General features: G+C 45.8%; 1 protein-coding gene across 2 annotated transcripts in view; it reads left to right on the forward strand.

Annotated features, from left to right (window-relative positions):
- The first annotated feature begins 12365 nt into the window (after positions 1-12365).
- Positions 12366-27383, forward strand: part of Snx9 (sorting nexin 9) — an 83723-nt gene continuing 68705 nt past the window's right edge. For both annotated transcript variants that reach the window (XM_028888621.2, XM_028888622.2), the window contains exon 1: positions 12366-12591. In XM_028888621.2, the coding sequence (XP_028744454.1) occupies positions 12580-12591 (12 nt within the window). In that variant the 5' untranslated portion in view covers positions 12366-12579. The remainder of the gene's footprint in view (positions 12592-27383) is intronic.

Genomic DNA, 27383 nt, shown 5'->3' on the forward strand with positions numbered 1-27383 from the left:
GTCTCCCATAGCCCTTTGCATATTGTAGTCTCCCCCAAAACTGTCTTGTGCATAAGATAAAATGAAATAAAATGCAGCTAATGGGCCAGACTCACCATCATCATCAAAGGTCTGGGCCAAGGCTCTTGTATGTATCTCACTAGTAAATGAACACACAGCTATCAACCGAAAAACCACATCTTTACTTTTCAAGCATTGGTATGGGCAGATAGCAGGTAGGTAGTAACTGTTTCTAAGAATCTTATGTTTCTCGAGTTACTAATACTTAAAAGATTAATCTTAGAATTTCTGCAAAGTATAGCATTAAACTTGCTGCCTATTTGAAACTAATGTGAGGCTAGTATTAACTCAAATTGTGAGTTTCTATGTGTTTATTTGCTCAAAGGAGTTCTTTTATATTTTGACCTTTCCTCTCATCCTTAACTTTCCTGTTAAGAAACGTGAAAATTGGGCCAGTGAGAAGGCTCAGCAGGTACAAGTACTGCTGCCAAGTCCAAAGACCAGAGTTCGAGCCCTGGGACTCCCACACATTTTATGACTTCCAACCTCCGGCCACAGTGTGTACACACACAATGTGCACATGGTGATGAACAGAATAAATAAAAAGTAATAAGATTTTTTACTTTTTAAAGGGAACAGAAATTTTGCTAAGGTATCTGGGGAAACTCTATGGACTTAGAGCATTGGGAGTAGGCAGATGAGGCAAGAGGCTGCATCTGCTGCAGGCCTGAGACGAACCACAACTGAAGAGAGGCAAGAATGACTGGAATGGGGCAGCAAGAGACGCCAGACCTAGGTAGATGCTGGCAGCGGGTATGCGAATCACAGGTGTGCTGGAAGCACTGTGTGACAGCGCAACAGGACACACGGGAGAGGACTGAGGATGGCCACGTGACGTCCCTCGGGAGGCCCACCAGTTAGGACACTGGTGATGACTGCCAAGATCTGTCAGAACGCAATGCTGTGCCAGTCAAAGGTGGTAGTGTTGATCTTCAAAGCAAACCCAGAGGACCATCACTAGGCTGTAGACCGGATGTTTGCATTCCCTAAAAAGAGGGTTGGAGGGTTTCTGTTCTAATGCGGTAATGTTTAGAGGTGGGACCTTTGTTGCTTAGACTAGGATATTCATGAATAAGATGAGTGCCCTTTAAGAAAGAGGCCTGGGAGAGAAACCACTCACTTCTGCTAGCTGATGACAGATAGATGATGAGAGCACAGCCATCTATGAACCAGGTAGCAGGCCCTTGCAAGACATTAAACCTGCCAGAGCCTTGGCTTTGGACTTCCCAGTTTCCTGAACTATAAGAGATAAATGTATGTTATTCATAAGTCAGACAACCTATAATATTCTGTCATAGTAGCCTGACCAGACTATGATAAAAATGGGTATGATGGATCAAGATTTTTCCCCCATACAATATCTTTCATTCCCCTAATTTCCTAGGTTTTACAGATTCTCCCCAGTCACTTGAGTACACATGGGTCAACATGAAGGGATGCAAGCTCACACAGGTGCTTGTAACTGGTTTCCCTGGTCCTGCCTGGCTCCCATGGCCCCCCCCACCCCGCGTTCCTGCAGCCACTCAGACCCAAATAAGCACACAGAGGCTTATATTAATTATGAACTGTATGGCCTAATGGCTCAGGCTTCTCACTAGCTAGCTCTTACATCTTAAATTAGCCCATTTCTATAAATCTACCTCTACATCTTGCTTCTCTTGGCGGTGGCTGGCAGCGTCTCCTCTGTTCTTCCTTTCCCCTTCCTCTCTCTCTCTAGTTAGAATGTCCTGCCTAACCTTATTCTGCCTCACCATTGGCCAAACAGCTTTATTTATCAACCAGTCAGAGCAACACATACTTACAGCACACAGACAGACATCATCCATCAGGTGCTAAAAGGTGGAAATGAGTTTTGAGCCAAAGACTGTCAAGAGCAAGACCTGGCCATCTGTTCTACATTCAACATTCAGCAGCAGGTGACAGTCCTGATTAAAGGTCTGATGAAGAACTCAACTCCCAGGGACAGGGAGTGTAAGTCACACTGTGGGGCTGAATTGTGGCTGTAATGGCAAATGGCCTCTATCAGTCCAATAGATGATGTCATCAACGTTGACCTTCCACGACCCAGAACAAGATAGCAGGTGAGCCTTCAAGCTTTAAATGTGACTCTCCGTATCCTGTGGTTCATGCCGTAACACATGAACTGGCAAAATGTCCTCTGTCCCAAATTATTCATTTCTTGTGCCCAGTCACTGGATATAGATCTGAGGGTTCATTCTTGTCTGTCCCAATGGTTCAATCAGAGCTGTATCCTGGGACAGAGCTTCAAGATACAACAGGGACCCCACGGGCTGAGGGCTCACTTGGGAAGCCAACCATTGGGCCAATCTTAGCAAGTTTCCTTCATCTCATAGCTTAGCCTTCCAAACCCAACAAAGCCTGTAGTACAGACCCAGGAACACATGGTCTCTGCCCCAGTTTTCATTGTGGGCCGGTTCTCTGTCGCCAGTCTTCACTTCTTTCCAGCCCACTCTAGCCTATTCCTATTCGTGACCCTGTGGTTCCCAGGTATCAGGATGAGAAGGGCGGGAAGGAAAAGGGAAGAGAGGACTCAGAGTACAAACAAAAGTGAAAAACAACTGGGCCACTCCGTCAAAACAGAGCGAGAAGCCGTCCATGTTTCTACCACAGTCAGCTGGCCGACACCCGGGGAAAACCTTATAGAAAAGTAAGCTCTCCTGCTCACCAGTCCTCATAACAACATCTGCTTCCTTTTTCTCCAGTGCACTATGAAAGCACCAGGAACATTTGTAATCTATGGTCCCCGCCTTGCTCTGCACACTGAAGTTCAAAGGAGCTGGGACTTTTATCTCCAACACCTGTAACAGGTGTTACGCGCACCAAGTCAACATTTAATGAGGAGCGTTCCCTGCTTATTTTCAGGGTCACCCAGTCTTAGTTACTGTTCAATCTTGTGATAAAACACTATAACCAAGGCAACTTATTGTGCATGGGGTTCCAGAGGGTTAGGGTTCATAGTGGTGGGGACAGTATGGTGGCAGGTGGCAGACATGGCAGCTGGAGTTAGAAGCTGGGAGTCTGAGGGCTCACACCTTGACCTGCAAGCCGAAACAGAACAAACTTAGCGTGGAGCTCTGAGACCTCAAAAACCACCCCCAGCTGGAGGACATACTTCCTCCAACAAGGCCACACCTCCTAAACCTACCCAAACAACACTGAGACTGAGGACCAAGTATTCAAATGCAGAAAGACTCTGGGGGACATCTCTCATGATAACCACCACACTGAGACTCACTTTAGCCTCAGTAAACTCAAGGCACAAAGTGGGACGAAGACCGGGATAGACACCCCTCGCTCCATGGGCTGGATCTAGGCTGTCCCCCAGGGTCAGCAGTATCCCTACCCTTCGAAGCCTCCAGCATCACTAATCCTATTCCACAGCAGCCCTCAGAGAGTCATAGTCCTAGGTTCCATTCACATTAGTTGATCTGCACTTAGCTGGGCTCTGAGCAACTGCAACATATGCATAGACTTACCAGAGAAGGCAATAAGAATTATTATAACTAATATTTACCATTGATATATACAAACATGCAACTCATACGTGCATTACTGTCAGAGTTCCTTCTCTCTTGCTGTGAGAAAACACCATGAACAAGGCAACTTAACAAAGAAAGCATTTACTTGGGGGTTTATGGTTTTAGAACATTAGAATCCACGATAGCAGAATAAAGGCATGGTGGCAGGAAGCCAGTGAGTGCTTACATCTTGATCTGCAGGTTGAAGGTAAGAGAGAGAGAGAGAGAGAGAGAGAGAGAGAGAGAGAGAGAGAGAGAGAGAACACTAGAGATGTTGGGGGGAATGGCACAAGTCTTTGAAACCCCAAAGCCCAACTCCTCCCACAAGGCCACACCTCCTAATCCCTCCCAAACAGTTCCACCAACTGTGAACCAAGTTTTCAGACAAAAGAACCTATGGTGGCCATTCTCATTCAAGCCACCACAATTAACTTTTGTATTCCATGTAACAACCTGAAGTAGGTACCTTTTTTTTTTTTTAAATCTCATTTTGCAGTCCAGGAAACTGAGGTGAACTAGGTGTATTCACCGTGCACAGGTCTCATTTAAGCACTCTGTCATGCAGCTAGCTGTCTAGGCTGCACACTCAAGAAACCGGGCCTGGTCCTCTCTGTGGAGGAGAGACAATGCTTGAGGGTCAAGGTTTGAAAGTGACAGAATCCAGTCTCTTAGTGTAGAAGCCTATAGTCTGGAGGAAGGCAGGAGGACCAATGAGAGAAGACCAGTGCAACAGGGACTGAGTTTCTGTTTTGTTGAACCGTCAAAGCTGTATCAAAGAAAATTCAAGTTCTTAAAAATCTTAATTAAAAAAAAAATCTCATTTCAGTAGAGTTTGCAGCCAAAGAGTTTACAAGTGACAACGAGGAAAACATTTAATTTCTGCAGTTAAAACAAAAAACGTTAACCTTCTAAGTATCGCACCTGACCGCCCAGGGCAAGAGTCAATGGCTTTCCTTTTCTATCACCACCCCTGTCCCTAGCACAGGCTTCCGGGGAGTCTCTCTCTCCCTCTCTTCCACGGGATTCAAAGGGAACAAGGCAAACAGAGAGGCTCTGTTGCTCTAGCTCTTCCTGTACACGCTGTCATCCTGTAATAAGCAAAAGCATTCGGGGAGTGCAGCCCAAGGCTCTTCGCTACTCTTCCGTGTCCCCACTGAATGGAGCAGGAGCTCACGCTGCAGCGTCAATGCTTGCATTTGGCATGCCTGGCTCGGTGCCCAGGGTTCTGGGGCAGGCTCAGGGAAGGGCACCAGCAAGGAGAATGAACACTCAAAGAAAGGCAGGAAGAGAAGCGGGAGGAAAGAGGTGCCAGTGGGTGACCAAGGGGAGCCAGGAGGCAAAGCCTTTGCTCAGCTTACAATGAGTACCACTCTTCCAATATGGTACCATGTGGCACCATGATGATAATGGACTAAACTTCTAAAAATGTAAGCCACACAATTAAATGTTTTTCCTTTATAAGAGTTGTCAAGGTCATAATGTCTCTTCACAGCAAAAGAAACCCTAACAAAGACAGAAGTTGGTACTGGGAGTGGGTTATTGCTGTGATAGACCTGACCATGTTTTTTTTTTTTTTTTTTTTTTGGAGGAATTTGGATGTTGGTACTTTGGGTTATAAAAGCAGTGGAATGCTTTAAGCACTGCTTGATGGGCCATACTAGTAGGGGCATGAAAGACAGTGGTGCTAAGGGTGATTTGAACTGTGGGGGGAGCTGCCTCAAGATGTTTCAGAGGAGAAGAATTTTAGTATGTTGCCTAGAAACCATTCTTGTGATAGTTTGGTGAAGAATGTGGTTGCTTTTTGCCCTTGTCCAAAAAGGCTGCCCAAGGCTAAAGTGAAGAGCTTTGGAATAATTCCCTTGGCAGCGAATACCTCAAACCAGCCTAGTATAGACTCTGTTGTGTGGTTACTAGCCTTAACTCTAATGAAGACATATAATGAAAAGGAGCGAGCTGAGCAAGGAAAAGTATTTGAGGAGAAAAGGAGCACCAGGAAGTGGAATGGAGCTAAATGCTGTGTTCAAGAAGATAAACAGATTAAGAAATGGAATAAAGGGACTGGTGACCTCATGACATGATCCCACCCAGCTAAGTTTCCAACTTGTGAAAAGGAACTAAAGAAAATCTTAGAGCTGAGTGTGATGATACACACCATTAATCCCAGCACTTGGAAGGCTTAGGCTGAAAGATCTCTGAGTTTGAGGCCAGCCTGGTCTACAGAGCAAGTTCAAGGACTGCCAAGCTTAGACAGTGAAGGAAAACAGAAAGCTGGTGAAGATGTAATTGAACAAGGGGACCATGTTCCAGTCCCAGCAGGCAGCAGAACTTGGCAGCTTCAGCCACATGGTTCTGGAGTTAAGGATAGAAAAAATGGAATATGGAATTTGCCTCCACATATAAGGAAAGTCCCTGAGGCCAGGCATGTGTCAGGGGTGTCCCCTGAATGGAGGCCCAGAGAGGCCATTGGGTGAAGCTGTGAAGTTGAAGCCTGGATTGCTTTGGAGACCCCAAGACGTTGGAGATGCCAGAGCTGTGGGATTCCTGCTGAGGAGAGCTGCTAACAGGGACTGGAACCAGCCCAAGAGAAAGAAGTGTGTTGCAGTCAACAAAGCCGAAAGGAGTTGGAGTTAGGAAGAACCCTTTGACATCAGACATGGAGATGCAGAGTTTGGAGTTTGCTCAGCTGGTTTTCAGTCTTGCTTTGGTCCAGTATTCCATCACTATGCTCCCTTCCCTGTGTTTCGGAATGGTAATACATAACGTGTGCCATTATATGTTGGAAGTGTGTGATCTTTTTTATTTCGATTTTATGTTGGGAGGCCTTGCTGGTCAGAGGTTCTAGTCTATCATGACTTGGCAGCTTTTTCCAAAGCTGGATGATATGGGGACTCCCTACCCCCCACCCTGCCCCCAAGAGACTTCCTGCTCTCTACCTGTCCTTATCTGGAGAATGTCTCTGGGGCCAGAGGACTGACCTTATCTGAAAGTTGTCTCTAAGCCTGGATGCCTGATTTATCTCTAAGGTGACCCTTGGCACAGTGTCCTGCTAGAAGCCTTTTTCCTGCTGCACATGTGGTAACTAATACTTGTACTCTAGGAGCTTTGCTATAGGACCCTGCTGCCACATTACGAAGCCTTATGATAGAGCATGCCACTTAATGCAAATTAGGGTTTGTCCCCAGGCTTCCCAATGCTATATACTCCTTCTACTCTGGAATAAAGTTGAGCTGGTTCACCAAAGTCATCTCCCAGAGGGCTGCCTCCGTCATACCCACAGCTGCCTGAACCCTGTTCCCTGCTTCTGCTTCCTCCTCCCTCATGAACTAATGCACCAACGATCCTGAAGAAGAGGCAGAGCCACAATTCTACAGGGGATTGTAGTTAAGAGATTGCGTGAATCTCAGAACAGACTTTGAACTTTAGACTTCTAAATAAGTTTGAGACTGTTAAAGATTATGGGGACCTTTGAAGTTGGAGTGAATGCATTTTTTTTTTTTTTTTTTTGCATTATGATATGGCTACAAGCCTTTGGGGGCCAGGGAGTGGAATGTGGTGGTTTGAAAGAAAATAGACCCAAAAGGGAATGGCATTATTAGGAGGTGTAGCTTTTTTGGAGTAGGTGTGGTTTTGTTGGAGGAAGAGTGTCACTGTGGAGGTGGGCTTTGAGGTCTCATATATGCTCAAGCCAGTAAGACAGATCACTTCCTGTTGCCTGCAAGTCAAGATGTAAGCTACTCGGCGACTTCTCCAGCACCATGCCTGCCTGCCTGCCACCATGTCACACCATGATGATAATGGACTAAATCTGAAAATGTAAGCCACCCCAATTAAATGTTTGTCCTTTGTAAGAGTTGCTATATGGTCATGGTGTCTCTTCACAGCAATAGAAACATCACAAAGATACCCAGTGACACATCTCCTAATGCTGCCCAAAAAGGTGCACCAACCGAACATTCAAGCCTATGAGCCTATGAGGGCCATTCTCCTTCAAGCCAACACTGCTGAGTAGTACATCTCCAAAATGCGTTTATCCTGCAGATCTGAAACTTCATACCCTTTGGCCAATGTTCCCCATCTTCACCTCTCCAGGCCCCTGGTGATCTTCCTAAGAACTACTAAAGCTATTTTGTTCCTAAGGGTTCAACTTTTTTTGGATTCTACGAAAAAGTGAGGTTATACAGTATTTGTTCTGGCTTAATTCACTTAGCATAATGATCTCCAGGTTCGTCCATATTGTCACAGAGGACAAAACATCTTTTTATCTTTAATTTTTAAAGTATCATCTATTGATGGGCATTTGGATGGTTTCACATCTTTTGATTATATGAATTGCTATGAACATAGAAGCAGAAATTTCTTTGAGATGTGAACTTAATTTCCTTTGGATACATGCACAAAAGTGAGATTATTGGATCATACAGTAGTTCTATTTTTATTTTATTTCTTTTTTTTTTTTGAGGAACCCCCATACTGTTTACCAGTTTTCCATAGTTAAATCTAAAAAGTGAACTCAGGGATACGGAAGTCATTCACGTGGTATGCTAGTGTCCTGTCACAGTTACCAATACTTAAATAATTAAAAGGGGAGAAGACTCATTTTGAGTCATGGTTTCAGTCCCAGATCAGTTGGCTCCGTTCCTTTGGCCCTATGATAAGGTAGAACATCATTGCTAGGTGCACATGATGCAACTATGGTGGCCAGGAAGCGGGTACAATAAAACCTTGCTTTTTTTTCCCCTCGTACTGATATCTCTCCTGCAGACATGGTGAATGTTCCTGAGACCCACCTGCTACCTGACTGTCTAGAAGAAATGTGGCAAGCACCGGCCCCACAAAGTGACCAACAGTACAGGAAAGGCAAGGATGCTTTGTATGCCCAGGAAAGCCGTTTTATGACGATGACGGGAAATAGCGGCTACGGTGGGCAGATGAAGCCCGTTTTCCACAAAGGACTAAAACTGCAGACTGTGGTGAGACCTGAGTGTGAGCCCATCTGCAGATCAGACAGTCATGGCTCTTCCGAGATTTGAGCATTGTGGACTGTGGAGAGACAAGAAAGGGTCAAGAGGTCCAGCTCTCAGCTGCTTTTGTTGCAAAGACAAAAAAAATCATGAGCTTTTATTCAAAAATCAAAAACAAAAAACCAAATATAAACTCCAAAAACACGCCTCAGTGATCTTACTTCTTTCAACCAGGCACCATTTATAGAAATTTCTACTTCATAATCATCTCATTAAACTATGAATCTGTCAATAGATGAATCCATTAATTAGTTTAACTCAGTGTTCTCATGATCTAATCACCACTTGTACAACAGGAAATCAAGCCTTTAACACGAGCTTTGGGGAGACACTTCCTAATTGGAACAGGCAGGAAAAGCTGAAACTTGGTGCCCTGTGCCCAGGTTGAACTTACAAACAGGTCTGTAGAGAGACCTGTCTTCCCAGTTGTGACCCTCGGACTTTGCACCTCCCCATCAAAACATGCATGTGGAGTTGCTGCAAAGTGGTACATCCAGCCTTTAAACTTTAAAGAGTATGGAAAATTCACTATTTCTAGTGTTCCTTGAGTTCAAATATTGGCATCTTACACAGCAGTGAGTGTTTTGTTACTTGTTTATTAAGTAAACATTTTTAAAACAAGTTTTTCCTTGTGTATCAAGTTAAAAAAAAAGTGAGGTTTTTCTTTTTTAACTTGTTTATTAAAAAAATATGAACTTAAGCCAGGTGGTGGTGGAGACTGCTTTTAATCCCAGCATTCAGGAGGCAGAGGTCGGCAGAGCTCTGTGAGTTCGAGGCCAGCCTAGGCTACAGAGTGAGTTCCAGGACAACAAGAGCTACAGAAAAAAACCCTGTGTCAACAAAAACAAACAAACAAGCAAACATAAAGTATGAACTTGAAATGGGGCTGGAGAGATGTCGGTGATTAAGAACACTGGCTGCTCTTCCAGAGGATCCAGGTTCGAGTCACACAGATGGTGGTTTACAACCGTCTATAGCACTAGTCCCGGGGTTCAGTGCCCCCTCTGGCATACATGCACATACTATCAAATATTTTTAATATATAAACTTATGCATTAAAATAATTTTTAGCAAGGCCAGGGGGGTCTGGTTAAACTTTCCAGAATTTTCTGCACTTGTACAACTTATTTCCACACTTTTCACAAAAATAGAATGTACTATACACAGTGCTCTTTTTCGTCTTTGGCAATACTCTTAAAATAGTGTTTGCCTTTGTTCTCCAGGGGTGATGGATGGGTACCAGACTCCCCAAGAACATAAGCTCTGAAACTGTTCAAGTCCCTTCACAAGATGGCATAGCGTTCCCACAGAACCTTTAATGCATCCTCCCATGTATTTTGAACCATTTATAGTGCAGATGATAGGTAAATAGCTGTTATTTTGTTTAGAAAATAATGGCAAGAAAAGAGGTCTGTACAGTGCAGACGCAATTTTCCTTTTCAGCTGTTTTCAGTCTGAGACTGGCTGGATCCAGGGATGGGAATGTGTGATGATAAAGGACGAATTGTATTTTATGAACCTCTTAGAACTTAATTTGTATTCATGTACCTTATTTATTGGGACAGTACTATTAACATATATATGTATATATATATATATATATATACACACACACACATATATATATGTATGTATGTATGTGTGTGTGTTTTCTATGTGATCTTAAAATGCTTTGATAAATATCTTTGCTAACTTGCCCAAGTCTGACAGAAGGATATATTCCTAGAAGCTGCTGGTCCCAGGGCTATGGTTACTTTCAATTCTGTAGTATCCTCTCAGGTAAGTTATTTGAGCCATGATTTGTTCATCATTGTAAGTAATTAGATAATAACGTTCTCAAAGGGTTTGGTGAGATGGAGGCTTCAGGTCTACGTGCAGAAAGAAGTTTCTCAATGGATTTCCTTTTCCTGGACTTCGAAAGACAACAGTCTGGGCTGCCCAGGTGACCCGGCTGCTAAAGGCACCCGCTGCCCAACGTGATAACCTCAGTTTCATCCCCAGACCCCACATGGTGGAAGAAAAGAAGTTGTCTGAACTCCACACGAGTTATATCATGAGCTATATGCATGTACCCACTCGTGCCCAGTGTGTGTGTGTGTGTGTGTGTGTGTGTGTGTGTGTGTGTGTGTGTGTCTTAGGGTTTTTATTGCTGTGATAAAACGCCATAAAAAGCAACTTGATGAGGAGGAAAGGGTTTATTTTCTTTACACTTCCATATCACAGTTTCCATCACGGAAGAAAATCAGGGCAGTAGCTCAGGACAGAGATCTGGAGGCAGGTGCTGGTGCAGAGGCCATGGAGGGGTGCTGCTTACTGGTTTGCTCCCCATAGCTTGCTAAGCCTGCTTTCTTACAGGGACTAGGGCCACCAGCCCAGATGGTCCACCACCAAGTAAGCTGGGCCTTCCCACGTCTTTCATCAATCAAGATAATGCACCACAGACTTTCTGAAGACCAATCTGGTGGGGGCACTTTTTTCAAGTGAGGTTCCCCTTCCAAAATGACTCTAGCCTTTGTTAACTTGACATAAGTAGCCAGCAGTACACACACACACACACACACACACACACACACACACACACACACACACACACGACTAATTAAGAATATTACCATGGTTGACTATAACATTGACCATAAGCTCAACACACACACACACACACACACACACAACTAATTAAGATATACAGGGACTAAAACATTGACAAACAACACACACATTCACAGAAAAATCTATAGTATCACTTAAATACCATTATCGGCTCTAACTAGCAAACTCTGGGGAGTTAAAAAAAATTTCCCCCCAGTGCTGGGAGACAAACCTCAGGGCTCATACATACTCGTCATTCATTCTACCACCCCCAGTCCAAGAAGCCACAACATTGACATTAAATTTAAATACCAACTTCCTGGGGTTATAGAGTCTTATCTGTCTAGAAGATATAGCCCTAATAAAAATACAATTAAGGCAAATCTTCCAGTTGCATCTTTTGTGAAAAATCTCGCTGCTCCATTTAAGTCATCCGTTTATTCATAAAACCCATAGAGACTCAACTCTGGACAAACTCCTCTGAATTAAAGATGTTATAACTTCGACTTCTCTTTCCACTGATGGAAACCTGTTGTGCCCTCAAACCTCTGAGGCATTAAAAAAAAAAAAAAAAATGATCCGAAGGACAGAAGGGGGTCATCTCTGAATGGAGCCCCCAAGCATCCAGGCCCAGAAGCCCAGGCCAGATCCCAGCCTGGGGGAAACTCCATGGAGGACGCAGGCTCTCCCAGCCCGGGAGCAGGAAGTCATGGCTCGGCCCGGGCTGCCTTGTCTATGCAGCACTGGCGGTAGTGAGCCCCCCAAGCACCCCGACCCCTCCGCCGCCCCGCCGTGGGCCAGGGATCCCAGGCGGGTGGCTCGGGTCAGGGCAGAGCCATCGCCGTCCTCCTCCCGCACGCAGCCAGCCCCGGCCCCGCGAACGGCTCGACGCGGACCAGGCCGCGACCCCGGCGCTCGCCCGCCCGCCCGCCCGCTCGCCCGCCGGCTCGCCCGACCCCCGCGGCCGCCGCTCCAGCCGTGGCCTCCCGTAGCCCAGGGCCGCGGGCGGCGGGGTCGGGGCGGAGGCCGGGGCGGGCGAGGAGGCCGGACTCCGGCCGAGGCCCAGGCGCGCTTCCGCCGGCCGCGCCGCGCACGCCGCGGTCCATGGGAGGCTTGGCCGGCGGGGGCGGGGGCCGCGCAGCCGGGGACTTTCAGGAACTGCAGGCGCGGGCGGCGGCGGGAGTCGCCGAGCCGCGGGGGCCCGAGCGCCGAGAGCAAAGGCGGAGACGACGGAGCCTCCGCGCAGAGCCGCGCCGCGCCGGGCCGCAGCCGCCAGCCACAGCCGAAGCCGTCCTCCCTCCTCCCGCTAGGGCCGAAGCTCCGCGGCGCCGGAGACCAGCCGGCCCACCGGGGCCCGGGAACCGCCCGCCATGGCCACCAAGGTGAGGGGGCGCGCGGCGCAGGCCGGCTCGGCCGTTCGGCTCTGCGGCGGCCGAGGGAGGCCGAAGAGCCCCGGGAGGGTCGCTCGCGAGTCTCCGCGGCCCCGGGCCGCCGCCTCGGGCACCGGAGCGGAGGAGCGCCGGGGGGATCGGGGTCCTCCCGGGAGGCGGCTTTGCAAAGTTTGCACCTGAGCTGGCCGAGGCGGCCGCCCCGGGACGGAAAGTTCCCGCAGCCCCGGAGCCGCGGCCCCCGCCCCGAGGCTGCCGCACGCCGCCTGCCTCTCTCCCTCCTCCGGACCGCGGCCCCGCGCGCGCGAGGGGGCCGAGCCCGGCGGGGAGGACGCTGCAGCCTCCGGGAGCCGCGCTCCGCGCCCACTGCCTTCAAGTCTCTCATTTTTTCCTTCTGTTTTGCTGTCTTTTCGGTTTGAATGGGACGTTTTTCGGAGTGAATAAAGTATCAAGAGGGGAAATGACTGTGCTTTTAGATGACGTGTTTGCTTGCCGAAGAAAAACAAAAACAAAAACAAAAGGCCAAGGCCCGAATTGCTTAGTGGAACTTTGGTTCCTGCTTGGTAAATGGCCAGGAGTCTTGGTTTGCTTATTTTATGTTACTGTTTGTGAAATTGGCAGTCCGGTTTTTTTTTTTTGCTATCTGAGTCTGCAAAAATGTGTTTCCTCGCTTCCTTTTTCTTGTATGGTTTCAGTAGTTACTTGGGGGATGAAATAGCCATCGGGAAAAGCCAGAACCTTGGAAATGAGGACCTGGGGAGAGAAGCACCATAGGTGAACCCCTGATGGATCTGTGATGTGTGGGATTAACTTATACGCAGAGTTTTGATTATGTCAAACATCAGCATGTCTTTCCATATTTATTTTTGAAATATCTAAGCTACTTCTGGGTTGATGAAAACTTTTTTTTTTTCAAGGTGGGAGTTTATGGAAGGATTATATAGAAAAATGTTAAGGAGTTTGAAAGATCAGAAGTGCCTGATAACACTTAGTCTGTTGAAGTTGGGGGCCGAGATAAATTCAGTTCTCTGAATCTGTCTAGGTGGAGTGTTTATACAGAAAGGAAGCTTCTCCAGGGAACTGGCTACTGCTGCTGTTGGAATAATTGCCTTGTTAGTATATCTGGGCTGTGTTGTTGCTTGGTTTTATTAGACATGAGCCGACTGGCCACCTTTTTAACATACTGATTTTGTGACCACGTTGTTGGAAATAAAACCTAATTCAAACCAAAGATTTCTAAGGAAATTTGATTTTGAGGTTTGTTGCCAAACATTTCAGAAATTGCAAATCCAATTACATAGTTACCTTGCAGCCTTGATAGTGGTCTGTGACATAAACCCTATTTTGTAGGGGTCAGTTTTTACCAGTCTGACGACCGCATGCCTATTTTAGCTTAGCAACTAATATGTACATATACATGCTCAATGAAAAGCTTATTTCACGATGAAGCTCGAACTTAACTCTTCCAGTGGGAAAAGCAGTCAGTCCTTCATCCCTGTACTGAAATCGAGTAGCCTGTGACCTCATTGAACACAAGTCTCACACCCTGTGGGAGCATTTTCTACTTTGTTATCTCCTTCTCCGAAGGCAAATTCCACTTCTCCTGGCCACGGCTGCCCCTCCCCACTTGGTAATCACAGTTCCTGGTGGTGCGCATTCCCATGTGGACTGGGTGACCTACCGACCACTGCTGCCTGAGGAAAGGGGCTGGCTGGGAAGCTGTGATTCGAAGGGAAGCCTCCTGCAGCTTTCTGGCTTTCCTATTCCCAGATGGTTCTTGTGGCAAACCAAAGCCTCGTCTTCCAGTTGTTTCCAGAGTCAAGTGGTCATTGCTGCTTGTCCCAGCCCCAGGACACACCCCTTCCTTTTCCTACAGCCCAACAGTTCGCTTTTTTTCTTTCCTTCCTTTAATGGTGTAGGTGGTCAGATGTACTTAGTAGTCATGATGATGGACTATTAATGACGTTTTAAGCTCAAGTGGTCCTCAGGCTTTTGCTGTAAGAGCTAGGTGTCAGGAAATAAATGCATCGTCTGGACATTTGAGGTAGTGCTGGGATTGCCATAGAATGGAAAGGGGGACTGGTATTCTCTTCAGATAGTTTTCATCTTCATTGTTTTTAATGTATTTCCTTGAATCTTCACTTACTTCTGAAGCTGCATGATTTTTTAAAATGATTTGATGTGTGCGGGTGTGTTGTTCACATGTGTATCTGTGTACCACATGCATTCCTGGTGCCTAAGGAGGTTAGAAGAGAGCATTGGATCCCCTGGAACGGGTGTTAACCAACAGTTGTAAGCTGCCGTGTGGGTGCTGGGAACCGAATCCTGGTCCTCTGGAAGAGCAGACAGTGCTTTTAACCCCTGGGCTGTCTCTCTGGTCATCCTGAATCTCATGACCTTTAAGAGCTCTTGGTAGAGTCATAATAGAAAAAAGAAATCTTTTAGAACTTTAATTGGGCAGTTCTTCATTGCTAAAGACAGATAATCAGTACCTACATCTTAGAGGGTTCATCTGGGTTTTGTTTCTCATCTTTCCTCAGTAGAATGCTGGACTCGGCTTGAGTGCTCCACTGAGAGAGAGTCCAATAGTGTCCTTTACAGCACAGTGACTGTGTAGGAGTTTCTGTCTGACCTCTGTTAGATGTCTCCTCAGATCATGCTCTGACACAATCCTGCATGAATTGGAGTAAACATGAGCTCACTTCAAAGATCAAGTCTTTATTATGTCAAAATGAACATAAAATAATTAGTGGGAGTTGATTAGCTGTAAGCTCCATACCGGAATTAATCTTGGCTAATTGATTTGATCCTTTTTCGCTTACATGGTCACTTTATAGGAGTAATAACATTCTGGAGTGCCTGATGCCTCCCTTTCCCACTTCACTTTCCAGATCCCGTGCCTGACTTTATACATGTGTGTTATACAGCTTTTGGTTGAATTCAGTGAGTGTGGAATATGAGAGATCTGGGGAGGAGGTGAGGCTCTTCCCTGGACTACATCCCTGGGAACAGTTTAAGAGAGCAACCTTGCAGTCTCTTCTAAGCAGAATCTTTTTTATTTGAATAATAGAGATCCTACCTGAAGAGTCTTAAGAATTAAAGCCGAGGGGCTGAGATTGGCTTGGCCGGTAAAGTGCACATGCATGGGGACCTGGGTTCTAGAACCCAAGTTTAAAAAAAAAAAATCCAAGTGCTCGCACCTGTAGTTAGACCACTGGGAAAGCCTCCTTGGCCGGCGGCCGGCCTGAGTCAGTGAGCCAAAAAACTAAGATGGACAGCAAGGAAGGCAACCTGTGTGACCACATACACAAATGCATGCCCATGTGTGTGTGCACACACAAGACTTTTTAATGGTTTTTTTTTGGGGGGGGATGTATTTTTGACACTACATAGCCCTCCCTGGTCTGGAGCTTGCTCTGGAGACCAAGTTAAATTCCCAGAGGTTGCAGGCCTCTGCGTCTTGAGTGCTGAGATGACCGCAGGTGCCACCGTCTCTAGCTGACTTGTAGAGTTTTAAAGAGCAGTGTAGGAGATGCTTCCTAACCTCTTCTGTGTGGCCGTATTTTATATGTCATAAGTGTCTGTGTGTGTGTGGTCAGGGAGAGAGTCTGTAACAATAGACACACAAATGATTTCGGGTAAAGGAGAAAGAGATGGAAAGTGTAACAGTTTTGCAAAGACTGATTTTAGTGTTTTGCCTTTATATCAATCATCTGAAAATGAAATAATAGCTTGGCTTTAAGTGCTTAAAACTTGGTAGCTTTTAGCAGGATGTAGAGGTGCCCACCGTAATCCTAGCTCTAGGGAAGGAGAGACTGGAGGACCTAAGTTCAAGGCCAGTCTAGGCTTTGTGAGACCCTGTCAAGAAAGCCCTGATGTGGTGCATCTGCTGTTCCTTCCTTCCTGTGTGCCTTCTCTGTGCACGTGAGGACTTAGCCCAGAGCATCACTTCTCAGAAACTTCTCGGGTCATCTCCTGGTACAGGGTCCTGTCAACCTTCCCAGCTGCCAATTACGTGTGCTTCCATAGCTGGTGGCTGCCTCCTTCAGGGTGCTCTGGGCCCCTGGAGTCAGTGATGGTCTAGTGACACGGTGATTCATACATTATAGCTTATTAAAGCTATAGTAGCAACCTCCTCTTTAAAAGTATACATGCACGATGCAAAAATTATACCCGCAATTTAGGTATTAGTAATGTTTTGAAATACAGTGGATCTACTCATGATTACATGAAAAAAATGATTCTTAGGGTGTTAAAAAGCTGGACCCAGCCTCACACTTTGAGACTTCCAAGAGTAGTCTTTAACTCATGAGTTGTCAGCATTGTGCTTAGCTTCCAAAAGTTTAAGATTGCCCTGTTATCTTTTGGTTGATTATTTCTCATTTGAAAGCGTTGATTAGGGAATCTCATTGATAACTCGTAGGCAGAGTTTTCCTGTCCTGCAGCTGCTTCCCAAATAACTGACTTGGAGACTTAATATAAATTATAAATGCTAGACCAGTAGTTCAGGCTTGTTACTAGCTAATTCTTACATTTAAATTAACTCATTTCTTTCTATTAATCTGTGTGCTGCTGCAAGGCCCATTGCTTTTACCTCTATCCCATTTTGTATGTCCGACTCATTCTTTGGCTCACTAGTGACTCTTCTGACTCCGCCCTTTCTCATCCCATCATTCTCAGTTTGGCTTTCCCACCCAACTTAATCCTGTTCAGCTGTTGGCTAGTCAGCTTGTTTATTAAACCAACCATAACGATGTATATTCACACAGTGTACGGAAGGATTATTCCACAGCTATAACCAGTACTGTAGCTAGAAATTTGTTGAGACTAAGCTCATACTTAGGAAGCAATTTGGTCAGTGTGTTTTCTGTGTGCAGAAAGGGTCTATCAATTCTATATGTATGTAGTTAGTGAATGTCCATTAGATTGAACTTGTTAAATATGCTGTTTACATCTATCCTTACTGATTTATAGTCTTGTAGTTGGTGGAAATACTAGAATGGTGGGCTGTTGCAGAAGAGGAGATAGAAAGATTTTAAAGAGCCAGAGGACCAGGGAGCCTGCTGTGATTCAGGGTCTTCTGGACCATATAGGAAGCCTTACCCAGACATCTCAGTATGTTGATTGCCCAAACAGCCTGCGTAATGACCACACCAGTCAGCATACCACTGCAGATGGGAATTCATCAGGCCCCACCCACAGGGAAGAGTTCCAGGCATTCAGTGGCTGCTGAGGGATGGAGAATCAAGGCTCTCTAGGGACAAGAGCCTTGACAGGTTCCCGAGCTCACTCGAGTGGTCAGCTCTAAAGACATGTACATATGCAACAGAATGTACTCAGGTGTGTGTGTGCGCACAGGCTCCTGGGCTCCCATGAGTAACAATAATAATCATAGAAGAAGAGATCTAAATCAGTCAGAGTGGATGGGCTAGAGAGAGAGAAGGCAGGGAAGGATAGAAATGTTATAAATACAGCATGCTTAGGTATGAAGTACTAAAAATTATGAAAGTGAACTTAAAAAATAAAACAAAAGAATAAATAAAATGGTGAGCTTAAACAGTTTCTCAAAGCTTAATAGTATCTTTCAGGCGATTACACTTTTGCGTCTTTATGAAGTGATCCTCTATTGCTTAGTGATGCGGGTTTTTTTTCCTTAACTATTTTTTCCACTGTTAATCTGACTTCATTAGCTTTTATATTGCAAATATTGGTTGAATTTTATTTTTATTTTTATTTATTTGGTTTTTTGAGACAGAGTTTCTCTATGAAGCCTGGCTACAAGCTCTGGAACTTGCTCTATAGACCAGGCTGGCCTTGAACTCACGGAGATCCGCCTGCCTCTGCTTCCTTAGTGCTGGAATTAAAGGGGTGTGCCGCCACCACCACTCAATGGGTTTTGTCTTTTGATCTGAGCTGTCTTGTACTAAGGTTTCCGTCTGCCCCTGTTGATGTTTCCTGATATTCACCCATTCCTGGCTACCGTCTTCCAGCCTGAGTGAGGGCTATCAGTTCTCAGGGTTTGGGATGCCAACCCTGCCTTTCCCAGTCGTAGCTTTTTGGAGAGTTTGTGTTATATGTCTCTTCTCCCCAAGTAGAGAACGTTAGTCTATTGATGTTTCTAAGTTAAAGTCTGAAATTACTCGATATCATACTTTCTGACTTTAAAAATGACCTAAGGATATATAAGCTGCAGTCAATTTCCCAGTACAATCAGTTAATTACTTAGTATTGAATAAAGTACAAATGAGGTGTTTTCACTGTGGAATAGAGTTAATGGGTATCTAGATGTACCATTGGCCCTGTGTTTGTATACTCTATTTTCTTATCTTTCAGTCCTTTGCGTGTATTCTGGAGGCTGGGATTAAAGGCGTCCCCACCACACCCAGCTTCACCCTTTCTCGGGGTAGTTTTTCTGCTTGGGGTAAATTGGGGTTCCCACTAATGCAGATTTGTTGTTGATAACTTGGTCATTTATGAAATGCATTTTCCCAGTCCATCAAAGATGACGGGCGTTCTAGGCGGGCGTTCTAGGCTGACAGTGCTGTGCTCAGTACAGTGACCCTGTCATTCCTCAGCTTCCAGGGTCGCTGAGCAGCCATTGGCTACCGATGTTCTGTAAATGCCCAGCCCTTCCTTCTGCTCATTGTCAAGACCCTGTCTTCACTGTTCTGACGGCCACTGCGGTGTCAGTGTGGGTTATATGCTTAGCTGGGGACCCTGATGATGACCGGCATGTGTTCCAGTGTTGGAAGTCCTGTTTGGTTCAGCTTCAATCCGTGTGGTCACTCGTGTCTCCAGTTTTTCGCCTGTTGAGTCTGAAAACAGACATCGAACTCGGTGCCTTTCTGCCCATCCTCCTCTGTGGTGCTGTGTTTTCCAGTATGGTTTGTTATTTTATTCTTTTCCTTGGAGTTTAATCCGAGGAAATTCTGACCGTTACACTAAAGTTGTGTTTCTCGGGCAGAGTTTGTCTGTCTGGTTCCCTGGGTCACCCCATCCTTGCAGTCACGACCTCTTCCCGTGTTCATTCATGTCTTCCTGCTGTACCAGACAGCCCAGACATGGCCTCGGATCTCAGGAGGAGTCCCTCCCTCCTTCCCCTGGGCCACACCTGTGGAAGTCACTTCTGCTGTCCCGTCTCTCTCTCCTTACTGGGATCCTTCTGCAGCCTCAGCTTGTCACTCTCAGACTCCATTAGGCCTAAGTGCAGTTCAGTCATTGTTCCGTGGATACAGGGTGAAATTCTGCTTAGCGTGTGTATTTCTCCCAGGGTTTTTCTGCGTTTACTCCCTTTTGGCGGTTTCCAGAGCTTTTCCTTTGTGCTGACACAGCAGTGTGTCTCACAGGCCATGTGATTGTATGCTTTTTGCCTGAAAATTTTATTACACTTCACTGTTCCAGTATGGTAGTGGCTCAAGCATTAGCGTGTTCTGCCTGCTGGAGTGAAAGCCAAATCAGAGTATCCTGGGAGCACACTGGAAAGGAAAGAGAGTGGGATATGTGCACGAGCTGTGTAAATCTCATCTTTGGGGATGTTGGTGTGAGCATCTGGGTGAAAAAAGAGTTACTGCCAAGCTTTCAAAATTGTACACTGTGTGTGTTTCACAACTTGCCAGTTGGTATTTCTTTTTCTTTTTTTTTTTTCTCACGGTCTCTCAAACCATGATGTTTTTGCCCTTCTTGCTTATTTTAGACATTATAAATATAGTATTTAAGGACGTTAGGTCTCTTGACTCAGTCTTTCTAACTCATTTTTAATATCTGAACATTGAGTCCTAGAGTATCTATTACCTGCAGAGGCAGTACTCACAAGAGTCACAGACTTGCTTCTCTACTCTAGGTGAGAGAGTAGCGTTCGGGAACGAGATGTGCTGGAGCCGAGGTCTCATTTAAAGTGAGTGCTCCTCAGTAGAGTGTCCTTCCTTCAGGACAGAAAGTGAATTTCAGAGAAGGCACGATGTCTAGTTTCCCTGGTTGGACTCTAAAATTTTCTGCAGGACTTGTCATACTAGGCCGCTTCTAGGAGCCAGTACGGAGCACGTGGCAGACAAATAGTCCAACGCCCTGGCTCGTTCCCAATCCCTGTGGGCAAGGACATGGTGTTTAGGAATGGTTAAAGTTAGTTCTCCTTTTGATTTCCACAGTTTCCTGAGAGTGCTTGCTGTGTTTATTTGTTGAACTTGGTTTGTAGTACTTAGAACTTATTCTCTAGGGAAAGGGTTCTCAGCCAGTGGGTTTTCAGATCTTTGAGTCATTATTTACAGGCCATATTGTCTTTCATCTTTGATACTGTTATTCATAAGTGTATAATGTTACAGTGATACACAGACTCACAAATACTTAGTTTCTTTTTCTGTTGCTCTGATGAGATGCCTTGACAAGAGCAATTCAAGATTTATTTCAGCTCACAGTTCAAGGGTACAATCCATCATGACAGCAGAGTCAAAGCTGCAGGAACTGGAAGCAGTTGGTCACATTCCGTCTATAATTATGAAGTAGAGAGAGAAATGAATGCCTGTGCAGCTTTCTCTTTTCTATACAATCCTAGATCCCAGCCTAGGGAATGGTGCCTCCCACAGTGGGCAGGTCTTCCCACCTGTCAAGATAACCCTCGCAGGCACACCCAAAGGCGTCCCACAGGTATGCTGGGAGACTTGTCTCCTAGCTGATTCTAGATCCTGCCACATTGACAACACAAACCATCACAAATACTAACGACCCCATACTACTTTAGTGTTGTTTCTCAGTGAATTGTGCTTTCACATAGTGCTGTTGTCTGAGGGGCATTGAATGCACGGAATGAACTTTGAGGTGGCTGCTGTCCTCTGTAGCAATTGTAGCCATGTCATAAAAACTCTTTTGGTTTGAGAGTTCCTTTGAATTTTGTATTTGGGGGAAAAACAGAAAAAGATTGAATGTCTTCAGAATGCAGTAATCGTGTGCCTAGTAGGCAGTGGCAGGGTAGCACAGAGACGAGGAGCCTGGGTTCTGATCCCGGTGAGTCTAGTTAGTGCGCTGCAGGAAAGGACCACAGGCCCCCTCTCCTCCTCTGCACAGTACACAGAATGGAGCGGATTCAGGTACGAATCTGCACAAGCCAGATGGGCAAAGTAAAGAAATATATTGATAAAGAAAACTACTTTTCTATAAAAATGTACAACAGATTTTGTCTCCCTCTCACTGGGAAAGTTGACTATAATCTGTTCAGCGCCCAGGTTGATCATAACCTAGGGGTGAAGGTCTTTACATTCGGGGTGCTCACAGCTGGCCTTGAAAGTAGGACCGCTACACTCCTTAAGTGAGACGCTCCGTCCACCTGCCCTCCTTTAGTGAGGACCAGGGAGCTATTTGCTGGTTCCATGCTGTGTGGGGTGCAGATCCCCGCATGGCTTGATTCTCTCTGTCCCCGTGCAGGAAGGAGCTGTCCACCAGTTGTCAATATGTTTGGGTGCTGGAGGCCAGCTGTGAGTTTGCGGTGATCTGACTGTTCTCCACTGCCTTTGCCCGTAAGCCTCAGCGGCCTTTGCCAGCCTCCAGGAGTTTCAGGAGGAGGCAGAGAGAAGGCTTTGGGCTCTCTCTCTCTCTCTCTCTCTCTCTCTCTCTCTCTCTCTCTCTCTCTCTTGCAGGACCCTCACAGGTGTTTTCTGTCTAGGTTTAGGGACTTTAGACTCCCAGACTAGAAAGACTGCTTTGTCACATCTTTAGGATAGTGGGCTGATGTCGGTTGAAGAGAAGGCTGGGGGAGGGGGGAGAGGAGGGGGGGAGGAGGGGGGGAGGAGGGGGGGGGGGGGAGGGAGGGGGGGGGGGGGGGGGGGGGGGGAGGAGGAGGAAGAGAGGAGGGGGGGGAGGAGGAGAGGAGGAGGGGAGGAGGAGAAGTATAGCTGCTACCCGCCTTAAAGATGGAAAGCAACATTCCTAAAGTATTTTCTTTACCAAGTGATCTCAAGAACTAAGTGAAGTTTCCCCTGTGGGCTTACCAATGTATCTGACTTTATAGTGAGAAATGATTGTTAGGATTGGGTTGTGGTGTTTCATACTATTATAAACATAGAATATAACATAGAATCTACACACCCAACTAAGAACCACAAGTTGTCGAGTCTAGTGTAGTCCTAACGTTAATTTGGGCTGTAGAGTCAAGGAGATCAGAAGTTCAAGGTCACCTTCTACTGTAGTGAGTTCCTGGCCAGGCTGGTCTCTTAATACCGTTCTTTGTACGTAGAGCAGAACCATACACCGAGTTCACAGAAAAGCACATGGTGGTCGTCATTATGCTATTTTCCTCTTTCAGGGGTTTCATCAAGCACTTACTGGGCCAAAGAATGTTGAAATGTAAGGAATATAGCATTTAAGAAAACAATTTTTCAAACTGCTGTCCACAGGGGACTGGAAAGTTGGCTCATCAGTTAAGAGTGCTGGCTGTTCTTCCAGAGGATCTGGGTTCAATTCCCAGCACCCACATCACAGCTCACTCCTGTCTGTAATTCCAATTCCAGGGATCTGAACACCCCCCACCCCCACAGACACACATGCAGGCAAAAAACCAATGAATGCACATAAAATACAATAAAGTCCCTGCCCTCAGGACTTTCTCCCTTGGAAGAGATGGCCGGTTAACAACGGTGAATGAGGAGAGAGGGGCTGAAAGGGAATGCACGTGTAAGAGGCCGGTATGTAATACACAGTGTGAAATATGGTGGGCAGTGAAGTCCACAGGAAGGTGACAGAGACCTGAACAAAGGAGTGGTCCTGTCCTTCAGAGCTCTGAGGAAAGGTATTACCCTTGGTTGTTCATGTCTGGCCAGTGCCTGCTGAGGCACAGAAATTGTCCATGGGCCAAGTCAGTAGGGAGCTATGTAGGCTGTGCCTGGGGCCTTGTATTGATTTGGCAACGTGAAACTCTTGGGTGTTCACCACGCCCGGGTGGCGGGTTCCTTTGCTGCTGCTGCTGCTTCTTGAGTTTGTCTCTGTTGGTCCTGCTGTGTTCACTTTGATACCAGATTGAAATCCTTAATTCCTTCTTAAAACTTAATTGATTATATCCAGTACAATCATTGCTGTATTTAATTGGATCAGGGAGCTTCAGAAGAGCGAGCTGGAGGATCATCCTTTTATACCTGGAGTATCTCAATCGGTTGAAAGATTGTTGAAAGAAAAAAGAATCTGTCTAGTAGGTGAATCAGAAAGCCAGATAGAAGCTGTCATTTCCTGGACATGCGGATGCACATAGCCCATTGGACCATTCACCCCTTTGGCCTATAGCCAGGTTGGCCTGTCATCCTGACCTCACTGGTGTCCACCCAGATGGGAAGTCAAACGATTTCCACACGGCAGGGTCAGTTAGGGCTGGCCGCATTCCTCTTCTGATGCATTCTACAGCTATTGCTGTAGCTGGTCTCTGGTGTGACTCCTGAAGCCTCCAGTCGGGAACAGAGCAGGGTCAGAAGCAGCTGGAGTACCAAGAACTGGGTTGGAATGTTCCCCTGGGCTTAGAAGAAATGACATCATCCTGGTTTAGGAGTTTGCGAGTCAATGAATCTTTGTTCTTCCGTGGGTCATTCAGTGATTTGTTTGTTTGTTTGTTTGAAGTATATTAATGGAGTTTCATAACACTTCCATGCCTGTGAGTTGTTTATATATTATCCAAACATTTTGGCATACTTCAGTATTTTTTAATTGTAGCTATATGTAAAAATTTCAAACAGACCGAAGTAGAAAGGTACAGTGAACCTTCATGGACCACCTACCAGCTGCAGTGATCAGCTCCTGAACAATTTCTTTTTTTTTTTTTTTTCAGTCCTGTATCTTGCATTTTTCCTTTCCCTCATTATTTTTGAAGAAATTTCAGACATTATTTCATGGAAAATATTTTCATATATATGTATGTGTATATATACATATATATACACATACATATATATGAAAGTAAAGACTTTCCAAAGATACACAATCAAACCCCTGTTATCATATTTACACATTAATAATAAGCCTTAGTAGCAAATATTTGGTCTTAATAAGGGCCTTGTGCAGGGGCCCACAGAGGCTTCCTAGTGAGAAACTATTCAGGGTCCGAGAATCTGGGCTTGCTTTACCCAGCAGGGCTGTATAATGGGGTGATTTGATCACGGGCGTGGTTACCAGGTGTTTGGAAGGGTCTACACTTGGCTGTACGGTGTGCTTTGATCTTGCAGGGGGGAGGTCTTTTGCCCCTCCCCTTGGCATGTTATAAAAAGCCCTTTTCAGTAAAGAACGAGGCTGTCGGTATTGATCCAGGCCCTCCTGTAGCTATCCTGTGTTTCTGTCTTTCTTCTCGTCGGCTCGGTCTCTCTTTCTACCTGATATTTTCTTACCCCTCTCTCCTCTCATAAGAACCCTTCTAAAGGTGGGAGCCGCAGCCCTGTAAACACAGCCTAGATTGTTCTCTGTGTTTATGCTGCTTTATGATCATTAAGACCAAATTGTTTTTAAGTTAACGTGAACAGTTCATACAACTGACAGTCACTAAGTATCATCTAAAGATGGCACTGTTCACCTGGAGGCTTTAAGATGCCTGCGTGGGTTGTGCATACTAACTTGTTCACTTCGGTGCACTTAAAATCCTCACGGACAAGGCTGCTCTTGGTCCACAGCTCAGGTGGGGACAGCAGTAGGAGGATGCTGAGGGAAGCGGAGGAGCGAGATTGATCCCAGCTGAGGGGGGGTGGGCCTGACATTGATCCCAGCTGAGGGGGGATGGGCCTGGCGTCCGCTCTAGCTGGTGGCGGCAACTGTTTACAGAATGATGGAACAAGCCTGCAGGTGGAGACAGACAGACAGACACTGCGCATCTCATTTGAAGTCAGTGCGTGCACATGGTCTGCTCGCCAGGGCCTGGGTGGCCGGCCTCTGCTGGGGAGCCCGGGGAGCCATTCCTAAGATTACTACCATTGTTTGTAGAGCCCGCACTCAGAGCACTGCCTACAGCTTCTGTCTCTAGTGTGCTGTAAAGAGCTCGAAGGCCATCTCGAATCATTGTGAGCCCAGAATCCTCGAGTTTCAGAAGTTATTACCATCTGTCTGAACTGTTGTCTCGGTTATACTTAGCTTTTTAGCAATTTATTTTGAAGGTTCCTAAAAATGCTCTACTTAGATTTTTTTAAGTTGCTTTTTTCACTCATTTCATCATCTTTTGCAATAATTCAAATGCATAGCTCCAGTCGTAAGTACAAGTGTATAAACTGGCTTAGAAACTATCCCCGCTGGCTCTTTGTAAGCACATGATCCATGGGTGAGATCAGAATTACTCCCATGTTCTACATGCTAAGATCAGCATTCCCGTGTATCCGACAATGTGTCCAGAGCACCTTGGCATCTGAGAATCTGCTATTGTGAATTACAGGTTCCATGACAGTCTTCTATGAGAGAGTCTTTTTTTTTTTTTTTTTTTTTTTTTTTTTTTAGCCTAAGCTGACCTCAAGAATTCAGCCTCCTGCCTCAGTCTCCAATATTCTGGGATTATGAGCTTGTGCCACCGACCAGCAATGAGTCCTATTTTGAGATTTGTGGCCAGTTACTCCAGATTGCTTAGGTTAGGGTTTGTGGTTCTTAAGAATCTAAGATTTGGCTTGGAAAGAATTGATCAGGGCAGGTACTGAATTGAGTATTGTTTTGTTACTTAGTTCTGTAACTTGATCACCTTCTTTGAGCCTGTCAATGTCCTAAAGCCATAGCAAACACTTACAAAATAATTAAAAATAAGTGTTTTCAATCAAAAGATGCCTTAGAAAACTGTGTTTGAAATATCAGTGACATAATTTCTTAAAGTAATGTGATGGTATCATTTTTCTATAATATTTTATAAGTAGGAAAACAGTTCATACATCTTTAAACGTAGTCTTACAGGCATAAATAGTTTTAGGTAACTGGATAGTTCCACTGTCTGGAGGCTTTCTTCCATTCCACCCTACTCATAAGGGAGTTTAATTTTTGAGAGAATCTATTCTGCTGGTGGTGACGAGATAATCTGGGTGTGTCGATTCTGTTTATTGATTATAATGCAGGTGAAGTAATTAGGTTCTCTGGTGAGGATAGGAAAAGAGCAAAGCAAACCAAACGTCATTTCTGCCCTTGTTTGTAAGAAGGCAAACTCAGACAAATCAAACCGTTTCTACAGCGCCACGTTAAACCCTGAGCAGGGGCTCAGATCAGACCTCCAAGACGGAATTTACTCAGCACTTACTGCTTCCCAGCAGGCTTTGGTCTCTGCTCAGGGAGGGCTGTCTCCTTCAGTGCGGTGTAAATGTTCCTCCGTGTTCGCCTCCCACAGTAACGTCTCTTCCTGTGTGTGTGCATGGGCTCGTGGAGCAGACGTGGATCTAGTCGAGAGTGACTGTTTAGGGAAAGCTGGGAAAGGCCGGACTTTCCATCATCACATGAGACAGTCGGGAGTGCAGTCCCAGGTCGCTGCTTCCCAGCAGTCGTCATCTGGGCTGAGGACCCCATTGTAACTTCCTTTATAGAGAGGCTAAGCGGGTAGTGTCGAGATCACCACAGAGTAAAGAATACAGAATCATCTCACCTCCTCCTACTAACTGCTCCCTGGACTAATGTCCTTGATCTCTCCCTCAAGGTGGATCTGAGGTCGCCTCTGTTCTTTACTACAGTGAGGGGTGGAAACTAACAAAATGGGGAGGGGCCGTGAAGAAAGAAGGAACATGGCTGCTGTAGCCCTCAGCCGTGTTTACTCTAGTGGGGGTGTTCTGGGTGAGAAGAGAGAACTGGGAGGGCAGTGGGGTGCGGTGGGTATG

The sequence above is a fragment of the Peromyscus leucopus genome, chromosome 8a, assembly GCF_004664715.2.
Source record: "Peromyscus leucopus breed LL Stock chromosome 8a, UCI_PerLeu_2.1, whole genome shotgun sequence".
In the NCBI taxonomy this organism is placed as follows: domain Eukaryota; kingdom Metazoa; phylum Chordata; class Mammalia; order Rodentia; family Cricetidae; genus Peromyscus; species Peromyscus leucopus.